The sequence below is a fragment of the Anthonomus grandis genome, chromosome 1 (genome assembly GCF_022605725.1).
Source record: "Anthonomus grandis grandis chromosome 1, icAntGran1.3, whole genome shotgun sequence".
Lineage (NCBI taxonomy): Eukaryota > Metazoa > Arthropoda > Insecta > Coleoptera > Curculionidae > Anthonomus > Anthonomus grandis.
The window spans coordinates 35,231,452-35,253,343 of record NC_065546.1 but is presented as its reverse complement, the minus strand read 5'-3'; the positions used below and the strand labels follow the sequence as shown (position 1 = coordinate 35,253,343).

The 21,892-nt window shown below is 33.2% G+C and overlaps 1 protein-coding gene across 1 annotated transcript in view; it reads left to right on the top strand.

Annotated features, from left to right (window-relative positions):
* LOC126743362 (lysosomal alpha-mannosidase-like) overlaps nt 1-21,892 on the top strand; it is a 34,084-nt gene that overhangs the window by 11,826 nt on the left and 366 nt on the right. The window contains exons 10-16 of the mRNA XM_050450410.1: nt 8,887-9,071; nt 9,126-9,283; nt 9,340-9,513; nt 9,565-9,841; nt 21,361-21,487; nt 21,547-21,665; nt 21,720-21,869. Coding sequence (XP_050306367.1) covers nt 8,887-9,071; nt 9,126-9,283; nt 9,340-9,513; nt 9,565-9,841; nt 21,361-21,487; nt 21,547-21,665; nt 21,720-21,869 — 1,190 coding nt within the window. The remainder of the gene's footprint in view (nt 1-8,886; nt 9,072-9,125; nt 9,284-9,339; nt 9,514-9,564; nt 9,842-21,360; nt 21,488-21,546; nt 21,666-21,719; nt 21,870-21,892) is intronic.

Genomic DNA, 21,892 nt, shown 5'->3' with positions numbered 1-21,892 from the left:
TTAAGTTCGTATAGGGAAATGCTTCAGGATGAATTTACAAGTGAAAAAGGGAATTCTGGGTTAAATATAGAGTTAGAGGCAATTTTCAAAATCAAACTAGGGTCTAGCAGACCATCAAATTTCAAGATTTCAAACACATATTTATTGAAAAAACAAGATGTTTATTCGTTAGTGGGTATTCTTGGGCATAACTTACGAAACACTGAAAATATTTTCATATTTTTTTGTAGACTTATATAGGACATTTTTTGAGGATGATTTTGAGGATAGAAACAGGATTTCGGATTTTTACATTTCTGGTGAATATTTTTATTAAATAAATGGAATATTATCACAAGCGATTCAGTTATAGAAGGTGCATTTCTTTCCTAATAATTTAATATGAAAACGTTTTTGTACCTGTCATCCGAGGTCCAACAGACTATCAAATTTGAAGCTTTGAAACATATATTGCAAAAACAAGATTTAGCTCTATTTATAGAAGAACGTCATAACTCAAATATTAACATTTCAACAAGTCAGTATAGCGCGGTTTAAAGATTATTGTTTTTTTAATTTTTTGTATTAGTTTGACAAATAAAATGCTTTTGTTGTGGTTTAATACATCAAAATTTGCATTCTTAAGTTAACAAACTTATAATTGAGAACTACTTGTATCTTTTTTCTCCAAATAAAAATGCGTTTTTAAATTTTTCTTTTTAACTCTTGCGTCATATATTATAATGTGACTTTCTGTAAAAAAAAAATAAAAAACAAGTATAATAATAAGTTATCTTTGTAAAACTCTGCATAACATGAGGGAATACCTGCATCATTTACTATCTTAAAGATCTGACCAGTGACCGCTTACGTTCACTAATTTGTTACTTCATATAGATTTTAAAGATGTTTTGCAGACCCAAATTCTACTCTCATTTAACGTGTAGTAAAATCCATTATTATCGCACCGTTTACATAGAAATAAAGAAAGGGTAGAATGGGCCAAGATCTGCACCGATTATCTAATGACCATGGCTGCCATTTGTATGGTCTAGTGCTGAAACATCGCAATGAAACATCGATGGTGACTTCGAAAGGTAACATCGATGCTTTAAAATATCATATGTCAAGAAAACGTCGAAGACCAACTTAATCAAAATTAAATAAATAAATACTTCAATTATAAATTAAAATTTGTAAATTTATAAGTGAATTAAAACTTAATACAACATCGATAGCAAAAACATGGATTCGATTGATCTTCTTGATCGATGTTTTTGATCAAAAATATCGATAAACATCGCCCAGCACTGGTCTTCTTTCACGACAATATAGCTGCATTGCCTGTGTTTTTTTTGTCACATATAAATTTAAAAAAATATATAAAAAAACTAACATGCACCCAATACAAATAAATATATTGAAAATTTCGATTTGTAAACAGAAAGAATAAAATAAATAACCTCAACTCGCGAACTTAATAAATATACCTGAACTGCTAATGCATATGGCCACCACAGAACAGAAATATAGACCACTATACCCAATATGCCACTATACCCAAAAATTACCGCTGCCTAGTGGCCCCCATTTTTATAGTGGTTGAGTCCTTTTGATGTTGGTCACTCTGAACATTTTCAGTGTTACCAACAAAAAATATATTAAATAACGGTAATGGAGTTGACGACGCTGACGTTTGACATGTGACCTGTCACAATTTAAATTATTTTTTTTTCATTGACATTGTTTTGAAAGCATCATTGAGATTTTAAAATCCCGACTCAAGACGATCACTCGATATGACTGATTCTCACGAACTTAATAAATATACCTGGACTGCTAATGCATATGTCCACGATACACAAAAATTACCACTGCCTGGTGGCCGCCATGTTTATAGTGGTCTGGTTGTGTCTGTCCTTTTGATGTTGGTCACTCTGAACATTTTTACTGTTGCCAACAAAAAATATATTAAATAACGGTGATGAAGTTGGCGACGCTGACGTTTGACATGTGAGTATAGCGGATTGCCTAATTTTTGGCTATTTGTAAACGACGCTTGTCTATCGTCTAACTATCGTCTGGAACAGGCGATGTATCTTCCTCCTTATTCAATAGGTGAATAATGTATCACCATCTTTATTTAAAGGTGTTTGGTTCACTGTTTCTCAAAACCGAATTATTGTGAATTGTTTGTGTTGTTTATGATAGAACAATATAATTTTTCTGATGATCTAAAACCTCACCTATTATATTAAGTTCCTGAATTTCAGCTTCAACACCAACAGCATAAGTTTTGGGCCTTGGCTTTTTAAAACTTCCGTGCTTCACAAGATTTAATTTTAACACTGGAAATATTCTTTTATCTGGTTGACGACGTTCAGGAAAGGTATTTAAATATAATTCACTGGCTGCCTCGGAATTTTCATTAGACAGAAAATAGCACTTTAACATGTCAACTTTTTCGTAATTTTCATAATTTTTTTTCAATTCTCTAAATATTTGAGCACTATATAGCTCTAAATACAGCAAATTCAAATATGTTACTGACCAGGAGAAATAAACAATTTTCTATCTGGCTGTCACATATGACATGTGCTGTTTTTTACCAAAGCCTACTTCTATATAGCCTAAGACTTGGAAAATGGAAAAAGGACAATCGAAAACAGCTAAAATGAGATATATGGTGTTATAAATTTTTGAAAAGAAGAAAAAATAATGTGTTCCATAAGAAAATTTTTTTTTGGAATATCACCTTTATTAAACACCCTGTATAAAAATATATAACATAAAAATATTTATCATTAAAAAGTACTTGAAGAGAAAGTGTTTTCAGAAGTCAAATATCTTTAATAGCAAAAAAGTTATGGCTAATAATTACCGAAATCGACCAAATTCAAGAAACGTCCCCTAGCGGCCAAACAGTTTGACATAGTAAAATTTTGATAACTTTCATGACATATAAATCAATGTTTTTCTATCTGTTCGGAAAATACGAGTTTTCTGTTAAAACAGTCGAAATCGCACCACCCTGTACATGGAAGGAAAGTAAGACTCGCCATAATAAAAATAGAAAGAAAATAAAAGTGTTTTTAACTGAACTTGTTAAGTAAATACAAGCAAAAATTTAAATGAAGATAATCATTTCCATGGTATTAAGATTCAATTTTAAGTTTAGATTTATAAAATTCAAAATTATCAGAATAATAAAACAAATATTTTAAAGTGCATGCATCTATTCCAAGTTGATTGAAACTTGGTCTCATTTTAGGTAACTTTTTATTTTGTATTTTTGTAAACATAACCTCTCAAAAACTTTAATTGTTTTGTTTCCCTACAATTGGTACAACTAAAATTTGTCAGAGTGACCAACATCGAAAGGACACAATCACGCAAAAAGGGCGGCCCCCTAGTAGTGGTCATTTACTTTTCATTGAATTGACAGTCCAGGTATATTTATTAAGTTCGTGCTGATTCTAAATAACATTTTCAAATGTGAGTATAGCGGATTGTCTAGTTTTTGGCGATTTGTAAACGACACGCTTCGGTATATCGTCTGCATTAGGCGATACAGCTTCCTTCTTATTTAATAAAATTGGATGCGCAGTGGTCTATGCACATTGTACCTTTATCATATTTCTATGGCTATTAATTTTCATGGACATGGTACTGATATTTGCCAATCTTTGGGTTTAATTCTAACAAACAATACAGACGAGGCGGATATACATATACATGGATATACATATGCGCGGATATATATATACATATGTATAATCATCGCGCGGTTTATTGGCATCTCCAACACGCCAATATTCTTGGAGACTTTATTCTCTTGTTTCATTTGGTATATTTGAGTAGCATTTCAGCCGTGCAGAAACGGGGGTTCCGTAGTTCTTTCTTTCATTGGTTTATTAGTTGTAGACGACACATATGATTTTCCTTGATCTTTTATCTTTTTCGCCAAATTTTTCATCCAGGTTGACTTATCAGCTGTACATCGTATTATACGCTCGCTGTACACGTTTTTTTTATTCTCATTAATTATGGGACATTTTTCATGTCTTTGATCTAATTCATTGCCGTCAAAAGATGATAAGGGAACTTGCAATTCAGATAATATTGATACAGAAGTCGCTTTCTGATGAATTATAATTGGACTCTCCAGTTGTTGAACAAAAACTTTCCTTTTGTGACACTCAAAAACATATATTTTTTTAAACAAAACAGCAGAAGCTACTAAGTTTTATCATAGACTTCCAGTGTTATCAGAACAGCTTGGTATTGGATCGGGATCGAGTTTATGGCTCGGCGAACTAGGTTTTATTTTTATCAGTGAAAACTGTAGAGAACCTAAAAACATAAATAGTTTTAAGTACATAAAAAAAGAATAATTTTTATTAGACGATTTTCTGATACTGTCAAGAATGAGCCGTTATTAACGTGATAGAGTGTCTGACATAATAATAAAATTACCCATTATTTAGCTTTTAAAAAAGGTTAGGTATTACATAGGTATATTAGACAAATTAATAACAATAAGTTTATATCAAAAAATAATTTTGCTACAAAACATGCCACCTAATATAAGACGCTCGGAAGCCAATGCTGACTTAAGGTCTCGCTAAGACTCGCTACATTTTTAAGTTCAACTCTTCTCCAATTATCGCCTTCTGCATTTTTGTCTACAGTCAACTTTACCTAACCTGATTTATCTTTTAGCGATCCAAATTTTGTTCGTTGTGTAGTAAGATTTTGGATTTCGGGATCAATAAAATAAAAGTCCAGTTTAACTCAAAGTGCCGACGTTTCACAAAATATATTTGCTTTCTCAGGGCGCTCAAAATATAGATTTTTTTTCGTGAAAATAAAAACACTACTTTTCTTTTTCTTTTTTTGAGAAACACTTACAATTTAATAGCTTTGATCCTACCTATATATAACAAAAAATGTTTACATATAAGATGAATAAAAACTTTTTGAATGAACGACATTTTTATTATATATGGGTAGGATCAAAGTTTTAATCTTCTCCCGAAGATGCTAACATCGTTAGCGAAAGACGTGTCATGAGTAAAAATAAAGAGTTTTGGTTCGTAACGTAACGTAAAACTGTCGCGTCCTTTGAGTATCACACCAAAGGTCCCGTATTAATATCAGGAACACCCGGAAAGTAAAATGAATTGGACACCTTAGCACTTCTTCTTAAATATGAAATTGTAAACTCATTAGAATTTATGACTTCCAAAATTTTAGCGATATAGTGGATGCTATTTTCAAATTTCACTAATACAAATGAGTCTTCTAAAATTGCAGTAATTGTGTCATCTTTATGTTCCTCCATTATATGATATTGGAGATCAGCTAAGGTTAATTCATCATCCGAAGAGTCCGCTAACTGTAACTCTGAACTTTCAGATTCCGTTTCTGATTCACTCTCACTTGCCTTTTTCTTTTTACTTTGTACGTTCTTTTTATACTCTTTCTTGTCTAAAACTTTCGATATATTTCGCTTTACTTTTGTCACTGTCTTAATATTTGGGATTTTATTTTTTTCTGTTTTGTAAGAAAGCTCTTCCTTTTCCGGCGTGCTGGTTAAAATAACACTTTTCTTCGATTTCCGTGTTCGATTTGAATTTTTTCCTGGGCGCAGCCTTTGGGAATCCTCGAAACTCAAATGGCGTAGTAAAGGAACTCTCTGATGTCGACGCTATTTCAAACGTTGAGTTTTCCTCATCTAGTCCACATTTCCTAATTTTCGTTGCACTAGATAAATCAGCGCTGGAGGTAGCTGCAATGCTTGTTGACGATATATCATTAATAATGGTAGCTTGTATTACCACCATTCCTTTTTGTGTATCGTCGTTTTCTAAGTCATCTTTTTGTCTATCAGTAACCGAGGATGAAAGCAAATCAGCTTCCATAAAAATATTTTTGTTAGATTTAAAACCGTTTATAATATTTTCAGGAGTCATAGATTTTGAGTGAGCTATACCGACACATTCTGCAATTTGGTATAATGTCATAGGAACTCCACGATGGTTAAGAAGCCACGAATCAATTGCACTGTTGTAAAAATTTTTGAAAGAAAAAAATACTGACTTATCTAAAGGCTGCATCTTGTTGCTTGTGTGTGGAGGTAGGGTTAAAATGATTATGCCATTCGATTTTGCTTTTTCTGCTATCTCCAAAGACATATGTGTTTTGTGATTGTCATATATTAATAGACATAGATTTTCTTTCGTAGTAGAAGTATACTTAATAAAATGATCTATTACTAGTCCCAACGTTCCTGGCGATGCTCCATAAGTGATAATATGAGGTTATTAAATTCTTCTTCTTCTTCCTCGCTACCATGGACTCGTATTCGACAGCCGCCCAAGCCCGTAGGTTATTACATTTTTTACGTGGGAAAATAATTGCTGGCGGTAGAAATGTTCCATCTGCTCGAATTATTGTACAAGTAGTAGCTAATAATCCTCTTTCGGCACTTGTGCACTGGTTTAACCGCTTAACCCCTTTTTGTGCTACTATTTTATGAGGCCGCTGGACGGTTGTTGTAGCCGTTTCATCTAAATTATATATTCGGATATCTTGAACAACTGATGGGTGTTTTTTATATATTTGCTCCAAATGTGGAAAAAACTCGTTCAACATTAGGTTTCGTAAAAGAAGTAAGCCTCGATAGAGAGCAAGCTTCGGACCTTCTAACGCTTAAGGATAGATTTCTCCTTATAAAAGCCCGTAACCAATCTTTGCTTGCGCACTTATTAGTTTTCCAAGATTCTGGCATAGTGACATTATTTTTAGCAGCCATTTCGTGCGCCAATTGTCTAACTTTTAGGGTATTTAATCCGTATGCCATTTTGCTGCAGGTCTTAATGTAATCACACATAATCTTTTCCTGCTCTGAGGTAAATACTAATCGAACAGCATAATTTGGCTCCATCTTGGCTTTAGGGTCATTTTTCTCTTTCATCACATATCGCCTTAATGTGCTAAAGTTTATGTCAAACATCTCTGCAGCAACGCGAAGTGAAGTTCCATTTCTTTTCACCTCTTGGACGGATGCCGTCATTTGTTCGCTTGTAAATTTGGCGCTTGTTCGTTCTTTCTTCTTTCTTACCATGGTATACCTGCAATAAAAAAAAACGACAGTATAGAATGATCATAATGGTACACAATGAAACACGTATCATTGTGTACTACCTACATGTGTTTCAATGTGTACTACCGCACGCTTTAAATTTCAATTCAATGTAAATGCGCAGCCTGAAAAATGTTGGCCCCAATATTTATACGTTAAAACTTATACATCACAAGAAGTAAAATGACATATTAATAAAAACTAAATCTATTTATTTGAAGGTAACATACCTTTCTATGTTCGATCCTCTTTTCAATATTTATCCACAAGAAAACAGAAAACGATCCGTAAAATCTTTGTTGGCCGTCATACGAAAACTATAACTAATGGTGGCTGACTAGTTTAATCCGGATTTGTGTAAATTCATTATGGTGTTATACTTTAAAATGAGTCAAATGTTTCTAAAAAAAAATAGGAAACATACAAACTACAAAACTCAAATTAATTCACAGTAGCCATAAAATATAATTAAAAATTACAAGCATTCTTATGAAGAATAGACAGATATATCAATATGACCATCTTACCTCAAAAAGTAGCACACAAATATCACAATTATTTCTTCTCAAACGACTTAATTGCTTTTATAACGTACTTCCATAAAATCACTTCACTCTTGTCATACTAAATCGACACTTTTTGGATTGCGACCTTCTTCCATAAAATTGAGATCAGAATCAACAATCTCACTTGCGAATTAAGTAAGAACTGTCCCACATAACACAAATATATAGAACTGTCCACAGAATACATACAACAATACATTACTAAAAGATTCTGTGGATCTCTCTATTTTGATTCTTCTTTCTGTTCTGTGGTTGTCTTTTTTCTGTCCTTCTTCCGCATAACGGATCAGTGAATTTCGAGAGTTTTCAAACAACACTAGTGCCATCTGTCGTTAATATTGTGATTTACAAGTTGTAACAATTTCCACGTAAGTTACATTATTAATTGTTTTTATACTCTATCTATAAAATGCAATTTTTTTGAGTTATGATGTTCTTCCAAAAATGAAGCGATTTTTATTCCTTAGCATTCTTGGGCATAACATAAACTGAAAATATTTCCATATTTCTTATAGATTCATATAGGAGATTTTCTGAGGAATATAAGTTTTGGTCGAGGCATTATTTTTACTATTTGTTTTTTGGAAATGTTAATTTTTCTTGCGAATAATTTTATAAAATTATTGGAATATTATTAAAAAGATTTTACTTAAAGAAAGTGCATTTCTTTTCCAACAAGTTAATATCGTTTCTTGCAACTTAAAAGCTCTCTAAGTATGAAGCAATTTGGTCAACCAAGGTCCAAGAGGCCACTAATTTAAAAGTTTAAAACGTATATTGGAAAAACAAGATTTTTATTCTTTAGCTGATATTTTTAGCGATATGTTTTAGGAACCACTGACAATATCTCCATATTTCTTGTAGATTCATATAGGGAATTTTCCAAAATTGATTTGTAGGATAGAAACGTGAATCTGGTTAAAACAATTTGAATAGTTAAAGCAGTCTTATTTAAGGATTATTTTATGCTATCGCACATTTACTGCTTATGAGAATATTTTATTACATGAAATAATAGTAATATCCTTAAAAGAATTTTGGTCAAAGTTATAATTGTTTTAACCCAAAATAAAAGTATTTCTGAGGATGGTATAGAGGGTCAAAACATAGCAGTGACCTAATAAGAGTGAAAAATAAGATCACGCAACCATGCGAAATAATTTTTTATCTGAGTTTTTTTCTCTTTCTTTTTAGGTTCAACTAACTATGAGTCATTCATAATACCAATACCAGAATTCGTCCAAACCATACCAGGTAGAGTTAGCGCAGCTACCAATGACCTCATTTTCTCAGCGGAAATCCCGGCCTTAGGTTGGAAATCCTTCCTGGTGTCGCCTAACAACAATTTCAGTCAAATGGCATCTTCCGCTGCAGCGTCAGTAAGTTGAATCACTAAAATTAAATAATTTTTCAAAATTTGTTTATTTTACTAGCCGCCATCGGTGGAACTTGACTCAGAAACAGGACTGGTTAAATCCGTTAAATTCGATGATCAAACTTACCCGTTGAAACAAAACTTTTACTACTACAAGGGTTTCGTAGGTAACAACAATGAATTTAAGAACAGATCTTCTGGAGCATACATCTTCAGGTTTAACACAAAAACCCTTAAAAAGCCAATAAACTTATAAAATATAAAATTTTTAGACCTGATGGCGATTTAATTGAAGCCTCACCAAAAGCCAGTTACAAGACTTACTCAACTCCCATAGTAGCTGAAGCCCATTTAACATTCAACGAATACATCCACCTAATTATCAGGGTAAACATTATAGATAATAATGTGGAATTCAGTTATGTAATTGGACCTTTACCCCACGAGTAAGTACATTACTAAACTGTTTATCCCATAAATAAGGAACAATATTATAGTGGCCCCAATGGGTTAGAAGTCGTAAGCAAGTATACCACGGACCTTCAAACTAACGGAACCTTCTACACAGATTCCAATGGGAGGCAAATGTTGAAGAGGGTGAGAAATTATCGTCCTGCGTGGGAAATTCAGTTGGAGGAGCCGGAATCTGGTAACTATTACCCCGTGACCACCCAAATCGGTATAAGGGATGAAGAGAGAGGATTGGAGTTGGCGGTGCTGGTTGATCGGGCTCAAGGCGGAACCAGTTTGAATGATGGGGAAGTGGAACTTATGGTAAGATTGTAAAAGGCAACAAAATGATCGGATAATTGGCAATTGAGTTATCAATCAAAGGACATAAATAATTGAAAATGTGTACGTATATTCCTCAGAAAAAAATTACATTTTATAGATTCACTTAAAAAATTAACAATAAAATCTGCAGTACAGAGTCACAATCAACTTTGGCAAAAACATCATGGAGAAGCCTTAATTCAGAGTATGGTACTGACGGTTTATAAGGTACTCCTATACATATACATTGTTTATTATATTTATATCTTATTTCATCCTGAGTTGGTTTATTCTTCTAAACCATGGTTGCATACACTTATTAAGACTAGGGGCCACTCGAGCAAATCATGAACTGATGGCAGGCCGGCCGCCAGAAGTACAAGTAAATAAAGACGAAGAATTGATAATAATTTATTAAAATTTAAAAAGGATTTCTTAATTTGAAGTGTCGCACTGCATACTGCTTACAATCTTTTTTTACATTTGGCTTAAATGTACTTGTAGCAACACGTAAAACTGCTTCCAAACTTCCAAGGCGGTTTCGATTTTTTGTTTTATTATTATTTAGTATTGAAAATGTTTGTTCACATGTGTAGGTAGAACCAAAAAAGCTGGCACATTTCAGAGCGTTTATGCGCAGCTCTTTGTAAATATTTTTTATCAATGCTGCGGTAAAAGTTCAGCAAATCTGCTTCGTTCGAATTTGTTGCTTTCTACATAACTGAAATTAATTGCAGTTTTGTTGAATTTTTCAGCCATTTTCTTATAATTCGGAAAATGATTATAATCTCCAGATTTCAATTGTGATCTTAAAAGTGTCAGCTTGCATTGAAACATTGTCAGCCTACATGAGCGTAGAGCTGGGATATCAGTATTCAAGAAATTCAAATGATTTGTAATATCAACTAAAAAAGCCAATACACACAACCAATTAGGATTTTTAAGTTCCGGAACATCCCTTTGCTTTTCCTTCCGCCAGAAATATTCCAATTTCTTCTATTAAATTTAGACATTTTTCCAGTGTCAATCCACAACATAGCCTTAATTGTATAATACAGTAAATCTCCGTATTCGCTGTCGATGTCATCAAGGAATTATTTGAATTGTCTGTGATTAAGTACTAGTGATTTTATAAAATTTACAGTCGAAACTACCACTTTCATGACATTTTGAATTTAATTTTTTTAGAACAGAGGGCTTCTTAGTGTATAATGCAGTGAAACTGCATGAGATCTTCAGCGTTTATGTTTTTTTCTTGCAGATGCTTTTTCAGCTAAGTAACTAGCCTGGAATTGACACCATTCATCGAAGGAGCACCGTCAGTCGCAACTCCCGATAACTTTGATAAGTCCAAATCAGTTTTTAAACACTCATCCAAAAATACATTGAGTATATCCTCTCAATGTACTTTTGGATGAAAGGTCAAACAATAACTCCTATGGTTTGACCTTTCAATGAACACATTCCTAATAACTCTTCTAAGACTTCAAAATCTTAAGTAACACCGTATGAATATGAGAAGTTGAGCTGTGGAACTAATATCAGTGGATTGGTCGAGTGCTAATGAAAAAAATTCAATGATCTTAGTTTTTTCAATTAATTGTTCCGCAATATTCCCTGACAAAGACATAATTCGTCTTTGGATAGTCATACGATTCACTTGAATTTTCTCAAACTTTTTTGCTGCTTCTGGACACATTTTCTTAGCGGCAATTTCTAAGCATTTTTTTACAAAATCGCCATCATTGAAGGGGCGACCTCGCTTTGCTATCATTCGAGACATTTTATAACTGACTTCTGTAGTTGTTTCTGAATCTTGAATGGGCTTTGTAAACATAGCTTGCTGACCAATAAGCTCCCGTTTTAAAGACAATCGTTTTTTGCTTTCTTAATTCGCATGTAAACATGGTAAAAGAAGGATGCTGCGTTTCATAGTGCCTTTTTACATTATATTCCTTTGCAATCGCCACAGAATTCTTGCAAATTAAACAATTGACTTTATTATTCGACCATACAGAAAAGTATTTCTCTGTCCAAATTTCTTGAAACTGCCGATTTTCATCTTTAACCTTACGTTTTTTACTAGGTCCTGGCTTTTCCATGTTGCGTTCTAATTTTGAGGGGATTAACACAGCACCTAAAAACAATTAGAGTATTCACCTACTTAAATTACCCATCCTTTTTTAATTTATCAAAAATAATTGATTAAATAGTATTCCTCAGAAATGTTTATATTTTAATACAGATTTTATATCTGAAATAAACACGCAGTTAGAGAAATTCTGAAAAAAAGTAATTTATTTGTTTTATTTTAATAGGCCAACATTAAAGCTTAATTTGATTAAAATCGATTAAATTGGGAGAGAAACACTTATTAATAACAGAGTTTTACTAGATTTCACAATTCAATTATACACGGCACTTGACGGGTTAACACTGCAACAGGAAATCTACGTTGATTGTGGATCAAAATATATGACACCGGCTAGTCGAGTTAAAATCTACACTAGAACTATTGCCTCACCAAAACACTATTAAACTACAATTACTCTCAATCACTTATTACTTCGCTTTGTATTTTCGCGCTTATTTCTTTCTTTTGACACTTCACTCAAATTAAAACCGAACTGTCGGTCGCTGCGGTTAGCGTGGCTTTTATTCCGCGCATACGACTCTGGAAGCTTCGTGTATACAATACGCGAGCAATCGGAAATTCGGGACTATTGCTGTCTCGCTTGCTCACATCGCGCTAGAAAATTCTTAATTTCTCTACTTTTTTTAACTTTATATAAATGCGGCAAGCGATGTTACTTAACTTAGCATTTTTGAGCGCTAGATTCAAATAGCGCGCGTGTGATTTTCAAATTACTTTTCGAAACAGATTAAAATTGTCTAGTAAAAAAAAGTCTGAAAATTTGTATTTGTGGTCAACGTATGAGATTTACCATGTGATTTAAAATAACAGCCCTCAGAGAGCTATTTCTGTTTTATATCTTTAGGTATACCACCCTAAAAGTCTGTACTATTGAGATTTTTATAGTTATTTGGATCTAACACTGTACTTATTTCCTCTAGGCTCTAGGTTTGTATCAAGATCCAGATTTGAAACGTAAATTCACTAGTTTAGCTATTTTTTCTCCAACATCAATACATGTTTTTCAAAAACATCGCAGATATGTAGGATAAGAGCAATCTGATGATGACGAGTAAACTCATCGAAATACATTACTCTTGAAAAAAAAGATTGGTATTTTCATTTGTGGAACAAGTCTTCCCGCCCTTCCTAACCCGCTAGATTATAGATAAGCTACTTCAAGAATGGACTTACAAATGCTATTTTTAATTTGGGTTATTCAGGTCCAGTCATATTTTACATGAAGAGCAGCTAATTATAATTTTGGAGAATGCAGTAGCCCTGCATCCTTACCCGTTTATTTTTATGTGTAGTAGGCTTTTCTATTCACAATATTATAATTATGTCAGAAATATAATAACTTCTAAGATTGGTTTGACAGATAATAAAAATAAAAAAATATATACACAGAGTAGATTTCATCGATTTAAAAACTTTGACAAATATGCAAGAAATATGCACTCCATTCTCAAGCAGCGATGCACCTTGCCAAAAGCAACCATTAAAAACGGTTTTTAAAAATAAGTAGTACTTTCGAAAATATGTGATCTACATTCTTTTTTATATTTGTTTATATTCGGACAATTTTTGATTTCTTAAGTTATGAGGTTATGTATTTTTGGCTCATAATAGTTTAGGGACTTTAATAAGCATAAGTACTAGTCCTAGGCAATTCTATAAAATTATTAATTCTACTTCTCGTTTCGTAGCTATGAGTACATATTTTTTGTACTCATTATTTTTGTAAACAAATATACCTACTTCTAATAAGGTACTTGAGGGGAATAAGGCCTAGCTAAGAAAAAAATTGAATAAAGTGAAAGACTGTAATGTTAATATTTACTTTAATACATCAAAGTGCTTATAAGGTTATATTAATTTTAACAAACTTAAAAAAATAATCTCTAAAAAACTAGAAAACAAAAAATAAATATTAAGAAAAATAACGCAAATCGGCCTTATTATCCGATGAAGGTTTAATAAAGCCTATACATAAAAATGGCACAACTCGTTAATTGGGCGAAGTTTAGCAGCCATCGGGACACTCAAAATCATCCATGTCATTGACTGTTAAGCCAACACATTCCTTATGGTACCATTTAAGACATTTGCTGCACTGCCTCATATCGGCCTGCCTGTCTTCCTTACATCCATGGCAATATCATTCAGTACTTAACTTTTCCCTGGAGCTTTCAATATCTTTATTCAATTTGGCACGACTTTTGTTCTCCTCGGTAAAAAGATCTCTAGTGACTGGACTTCTTTTCGATTTTTTTTAGGTTTTTCATTAGTTTTTACTGGTGTGGGCAAAAGTTCATTAAAAGAAGTGACTTTTGTTGTTCGTCTCTTTAATTCAGCAAGAGGGATATGGTCATCAGTCGAATCCGAGTCAGAAGAGTAAACATTGGAATAGGAAAATTTGCCAGACTTGTTGGATGCCATTCCAGACGGACCAGGTTGAGGAGATTCAGGTGGACGCCTATTTTCTTTGTTGGTGTCATCCGGTGCCGGTACGTCTGAAAGAATTGAAGGAGCAAATGATGTTTCTGGAATTGCCTCGGGATTTAATGGATACAGACCAGTAGCCTTAAAACCGTTTATAATGTTACTATGTGTCATGCATTTAGACCAAACATTTGAAAGTATGATGTTAAAACGTGATTTGGTCAGCTTTTTGTTAGGATTCTGATCCAAGAATAATAATACCTCATTATCCCAATGATGCTCAAATGAACGATATACAGATTTGTCGAGGGGTTGAAGCTCATGTGTTGTATTCAATGGCAAACAGTAGATATCTACATATATCAAGTGAGTCTCCAACATCAACAATTGACAAATCAAGATGACAAGCTGCACCATCAACAACTAAGAGGTTGGACTTCCTGGACTTTTGTATCGGGCTAAGTGCTTGAGAAATTCTTTAAAAAGTTCGTTAGTCATGTAGCCTTTACCTGATTTTTCCACTAGAGTTCCTGGTGGCAAATTATCATATAATTCTGGCTTTAGCCTCTTTCCTTTAAAAATAATCATAGGAGGTATTGGTATTCCAAGGGCATTGACACATCCTGCAATTGTCACACTCTCTGCATGTTCTGACGATTGAAAGTGAACACGTTTTACCCCTTTCTTAGCTAAAACGGTTGGCTGGTGGTGAATAGTCAGTCAAGCGGCATCCTTTTTCATCCATATTATAAAGTCTTTCAGGGTGATTAATTATATCAAGATCATCATACATTTTCCCTATTTTTGAAAAATGATCATCAAGTATAAATTTATTAAGTTTTTGAGCCCTAGCTGGATTCATAAACTGTGCTTTTCTTTTAGAAATTACAGGATTTCTCTTCATAAAAGCCTTTAGCCAGTCTTTACCAGCAAGTTTTGAAGTTGTATTAAATTGACGAGCAATTTTATTATCTTCGCAGAATCTGAATACCAATCGACGAAGGATCCCTGGAGTCACAGGTAGACCTATTTTACTAAATCTTATTATTCTTTTAACGAGATCAGCTTCTTGTTCTTCTTTTAAAATAGATTTACGACCTAGTCTTTTTATTAGGATTCCATTCTGAACATGATTTCTAATGGTTCTTCTGGGAATATTAAACCTTGCCGCAGCCCCATATGTACTCAGAGTACCGCGTTCAACAGATTGAACTGATGATATTAAATCCTCCTCGCATCAAGGTGCCCTTTTAGGAGGCATGATGTTAAAAATCACTGAAAATAAAACGAGAATAGTTTAGAAGTTTAATAATATGTTAATAAAAACATTAATTTGTCATGAGGATAATAAGGCCTACATGGAGGGTAGTAAGGCCTATAGCTTATTTTTATAGGCCTTATTACCCATCCATGACGAAATATTATGTACATTTATTTAAATTATGTCGGCTAAATTTAATCTAATAAACTATTGAAATCACAAAATATAAAGTCTAACCAAAATATCTGCAGTTATAAATTAAAAATACAATTGTAAATACTAAAAATACTTACGTTTTTGTTCGTTGTATCCTTATATCACACGCGGCGACCCGTCGACACAAGTTGTTGGAATTTACTGACGCCCGAAGGCCGAAACCGAGGAACGCGGGTAGTCCGTTCGAATGTCATTTGTAAATGGACCAATAGAAGACGCGGACCCAACGCAATCGATTTGCGATTAATTTAAAGCGGTTTTTTTGAATATAGGTCTTATTACCCGACAGGCCTTATTACCTGCAGATACCTTACATATAAAGATCGTAAATCAAAAATTTCTTTCGAATACAGTAAATGTGTATGTTATAGCTTATTGTTTTTATTTATTATCTTAAACATATAATTTTATACAACATTGAGGGAGTTAGAGCACTTTTGTACATTCCTCCCCATATAATAATTCCGTACCTTATCAATGACTCTATAATAGGTGTGTACCCAGATATTAATAAGGTTCGACTTATGATTCTTAAAATATAAAATTTGTAGAATAATTTTCTAATATTTGCTGTTAATTATCTATAATGATGCCTAAATATTTTCGAAACTTCCTTAATAACGCTGGTTGAGCTCCTGAGTTGTATAGTATCAAACTCAGGAAAGTTGACTGAGGTTATCGAAAAAGCCATGTAGATTATATATAATAATATTAATATTTTATATACAGTGTGGTGACTTTAACTGGAATAAATTAAGTTAAAACTAATCAAAATTTATCTCGCAAAATTCCTGAGACCTGTCGATTTTTGTTTATTTTTTTTTCACATTTCAAGATAGTTTTTGTATTTTTTCACCTACAGGGGGCGTCCAAATTAACCCCAACTTTTTTTTTCAAATGGAAAGCCACTTTTTTTAAACTCTTATTAAAATGAGCCATTTTTCTTGATTAAATTGCCCTATTTACTTTTGTGATTATCTAAAGGAGAAATAAGAAAAACAAAATAAAAACCATTAAATTATTAAAAGTTGCGTTTAATGTATAAGATGCTCAAAATGAGCACCATTTACTTGTTGGCAAAGCCCAAGACGATAATAAAATTCGTTTCTGACATTTCAACACTTCTGGAGATATTTGTCGGATTTCTTGCCTAATACGTTTTTTGAGTTCGTCTAGGTTTCCTGGTTTGCTCATATAAATTTGACTTTTCAAATGTCCCCACAGAAAAAAATCAAGTGGGGTGAGATCGGGAGAACGTGTCGGCCACTCGATTGCACCTTTTCTACCAATCCATCTGTTTGGAAATTTGTCATCTAAATACTGGCGTAGATTACGGGCATAATGTGGGGAAGCACCATCTTGTTGCATCCAGATTGTTTCATCATACAAATTTGGATCGAACTGACTCGGATATAAAGCACGTAAGACTGGAACTAGTTCATGTTCAAGAAATTCTAGATATCTTTCCCCAGTTAAAGTATAATTGAAGAATATGGGCCCTATAACTTGCCTGTCAATTATGCCAGCCCAAACATTAGTTTTCTGGGGATATTGTGTATTAGTTTCCCTTACCCAGTGTGGGTTCTCGTCAGACCAGTAGCGACAGTTCTGCTTATTAACATGGCCATTTAAGATGAATGTAGCCTCATCAGAAAAAAGGATCCACTCCGAAGATATGCGATTTTCGTCAATGGCGTTCATCATTAATTCACAGAACTGAACTCTGCGATCTGGATCGCAGAGTTCATCTAGCTTCAAGATAGCCCTCATCGACTGTGCCATGTTGCCAAATGTTTTAAAAAATCAGTTTCCGAGATATCGATCGCGTCTATTCGTCGTGAGATACCCTCTATAGCGAGAAAACTTAATTTTCGAAATACAGGATGTTAATATTTTAAGAAAAAAAATGCTTTCTAGTCATAACCTTTTTATTATTGGCAATATTTTTATGAAATTTTGTGCACGGCTTTGGGTTTTTCAAATTTTTATCAGTGTCCGTACAGGATTTGTAATTCAATATTATTGAAGAAAAAAGGGTAATAAGTACCTTTTGTTACTCCAAAGGCATGTACCAAATTTCAGAAAAATACCTTCAATAATTAAAAAGTTATTGTTTTTTCTTTAAACGAATACTCGTGTTTCTAAATAAAAAAAGCATTTTTCAATATATATTTATAAAGAAAACTAAGACTTATTCTGAACACAGTATACGCGGTTAAAGTTTAGAGACTGCAATTCGGGACATTTCCATAGGTGGTTAATAAAATATACTTAGCGGTAGTTTTTAAAGTACCGTAAAGTCGGGTGACTTTGACCCAGTTTTAAAGTTGGTTTTTTTATATATAATATAAAAAGACAAACTTTAAAACTGTTTGTTTTTTTATATATTTTATAAACAATTTTTTTATATATAATATCACAAAAAATGCAAAATTTTGATTAGTTTTATTTGAGTCTTAATGTATTTAATTGAACTATCTACCTAACAGTATGTAACTAAGTCCTATTTCAAAAAAAAAAAATTAAAAAGTGTCACCTTCAAGGATCGGGTGACTTTGTTCCATACAATATTTTGTGCTTATTTAGGTTTATTTTGAAGACTGGGGCAAAGACACCCATTCGGATGGATATATTTGACTTATTTAAAAAATATAATTTGATTTTTTTAGATTTAAAGGTATGTTTGGTAAAACATAATTATGGCAAAAAAAATTAAAAAATATGAAAGCCAACAAATTTCTTTATTTAAACAAAGTTTTAAACATGAAATTATCCCTGTCTATGATAGATGGATCTCCATAGACATCAAAATATGCCACATGGTAGGAATTTCGTAAAGGCTGTTCAGGCCACTTCCAAATATTTTTTTTATATGACCATTTCTAAAACCCAGCCAAACCGAATGTCCTTGGCATACCCATCAAATTTGCCAGGAAAAGAATATAGAGAATTGGGTTCGGTAACAATTACGTAGTCACCGATAGAAAAAAATTCTTCATTTTCTGACGAATTATCCATGTAAACTAAATTGGAACTAGAAATACTTGTGTATGAATCCGATTCATAGTTGGTTTTCTTCTTTTTTTCGATTTTCGATAAGCCGCTGGTTCCAGGCTCATTAGCATTTACAACTTCAATCGGTTCAGGCATATTATCTATTTCTGCAAGAAAATTATCAATTTCTTCTTCAGCAGCCTCCAAGGTCATCTCATCTATATTTTCCCTAGAATTCAGTGTCTGTATGTTATTTTTCTTATTGTTATTTGTGTTTGTTTTTTCCTTTTTTTTATTTTTATTTTCATTTGTTTCTGCTTTCTTGGATTGTGTTTTCTTAGTGACCATTTTTTTTTTAGTTTTTTCAGTTTTATTAAGGCTTTCTGCTATCTTGCGATTTTGAAGATCATCCGAGCTGATACTTTTTCCAGTAGTTACCTCAATTTTCCGTCTGCGTTTTTGTTTTGGTTCAGAGTTTATTCCTCTATTTTTTTCCAAAAAATGAATAACCACATCACTTACCCTCGCTGCTATTTCGACGGGATTCTGCTGATTTCTGTTGTAACTCGGAATTTTCTCTAACACTTGTTGTTTGTCGAGTGGGAAAATTCTGCATTTTCGGAAGCCGTTTTCAAGATTTTTTCCACCCTGTTTACTAACAGCCTCCACTAGCTTTTTAAGGAGTTGAGGAAAAATGCTTTTGGGGATGGAGCCAGTATTGATGTTGTGGGTCTTGAAATCGAGTAGAATTTTCCGCCAAGCTACCTTCATGGATTGAAAATAGGCTAGGGGTTGCGTTAAATGGGTGGAGTTGGCAGGAAGACACAAAAATTAGATATTTTCTCGTTCGCAATTCTGAATAACTGTGGGTGAAATATAGGAAGATAAGTTGTCGCCTATAATCACTTTTTTCCCAGGAATCTTTTTTAATTTGGGCAGAACCAGAGAAATAAACCAGTCTTCAAAACACAACGAATCAAACCAACCGCTCTTGGATCAGTTATATCGCGAATTATCTGGACCATTCTCTATCCAGGTTGATCATAACCTGTCTGATTTATATACAACGTAGGAAGGAAACACGTCGCCAGCAGCGTTACCGCAAAACATAATGGACACCGCAGATTTGCTAGTATTTAAGACCCTTTCTATATATTTGGTCCCGCGTTTGGTCAGAACTCTTTTACGACCCGGATCGTCACTTCGATTCGTTTCGTCATAGTTCCAAATACAATTTGGCGGAACGTCCTTAAGTTCTTCCTCCAAATTATTAAAATATTCAGTTATGGTTTCTTCATTTATTTCGGCCCGTGATCTTTTTATGTTACTCGCAAACCGTTGGGTTAGTGTTGGGTTTCTTAGAAGAAAAGATTTAATCCAATCTTTTCCAGGGATGTTTTCTGGAAACTGGTTCACCGTTCTGCCCTCGCGGTCTAAGTAGTTTTTAACTAAATATTTAAGGTCGGTTTGGTCGATGGGGAACCCATAATGAGAAAGAGTGCAAATATGTGAAGTAAATGCATCTTCTTCAATTTTTGTAAAAACCGGCTGACCTGCTGATTTTGTGTGTCTATTTTTAATTTTGTTTTTTATTGTCCCAACTGGAACTTTAAATTGTAGGGCAGCCTTTCTCTGAGAGAGTTCTCCGTTTTTTACTGCTTCTACGGCTCTATTTAAAGTCTCTTGGTTGGGTGTAGTTAACATAACTCCTAGCACCGGCTGTGCGTTTGTAGGTCGAAGGCATAATTTACAGAAAAAAAGCCATTCTCAAAACCGATGATTAAAACATTAGAAAGAAAACGTAAAACATTGTTATCAGATAGGTAAGATAGTAAGCTCTAGATAGGCTTTACCTACGACTAACTTAGTTTAAAATATTAGAAACTCACCTATTTGTTATTAAACACAATAAACAGGTATTCTTTAAATTGAGCCAAAGTCACCCGAAAATTGTACTAAACTGCACGCTGTCTAATGAAAGACTAAAATAAAACCCGCGTGTTATTCGAATGCTTTTTTTGATGCTTTTCGATCATAAAAATAGAGCAAAGAGTAGACTTAGTCTATAGGCTCAAAATTTTTTATTCAAAATTTAAATATTTCGCTCGTCATATAAAATATTTTTTAAATATGTGTGAAACGGAAGAAGAATGTGTTACTTCGTCATATATGTAGGTTTATGTATACATTTAAGAATTTTTTAAGTTAATTTTGTTATATTTATTTTTACAAAAAAAAAACACAATTTTAATCTTTTTCCTTGTTTTGAGACAAAGTCACCCTCGTAAGTCCACCGACTTTACGGTAACAAAAAATAAATTAAATAATATAATAAAACCAAATAATAATATTTTAGTTCTAAATAATTTCATTGGCCATTTCAGTGATTTAAGAAAAATAGGAAGCTAAGACCTTATAATTTAAAAATGACATTATATAGCATTATATAAAAAAACACATCATTTATAGGTTCATAGAAATTGCCTGCATGACGACGCTTTCGGTGTGGGTGAAGCACTAAACGAAACAGCATTTGGAAAAGGTTTAGTGGTCAAAGGTTCCCATTACCTTATCATAGGTAAAACAAATGGCACTGGTAAGCACATATGGAAAAAAACACCGAAATAAAGTTTAAAACACTTTAATGTTTACTAGGTCAAAACAGTATGGCAGCTATGACCAAGGCCCTCGCCCAAAAGAAACTTCTGGACACCTGGACCTTTATAACCCCCCTTAAAGATGGTGAATCAGTTCCAAATAACTTAAAAGAACAAGTATGAAGTAATTCACAGAAATATTCACATTTTATGGTATTTTTTTTGTTGCAGTTCGCCGGATTGCAATACAATCTCCCAGAAAATATTCAAATCTTAACCCTGGAGCCCTGGATTGGCTTTAGTTTCTTGCTGAGGCTACAGCACGTCTTCGAAAAAGACGAAGATCCAATACATTCCCAACCGGTTGTGGTACCTTTAAAAGTATGAAAATTTAATATTACCCG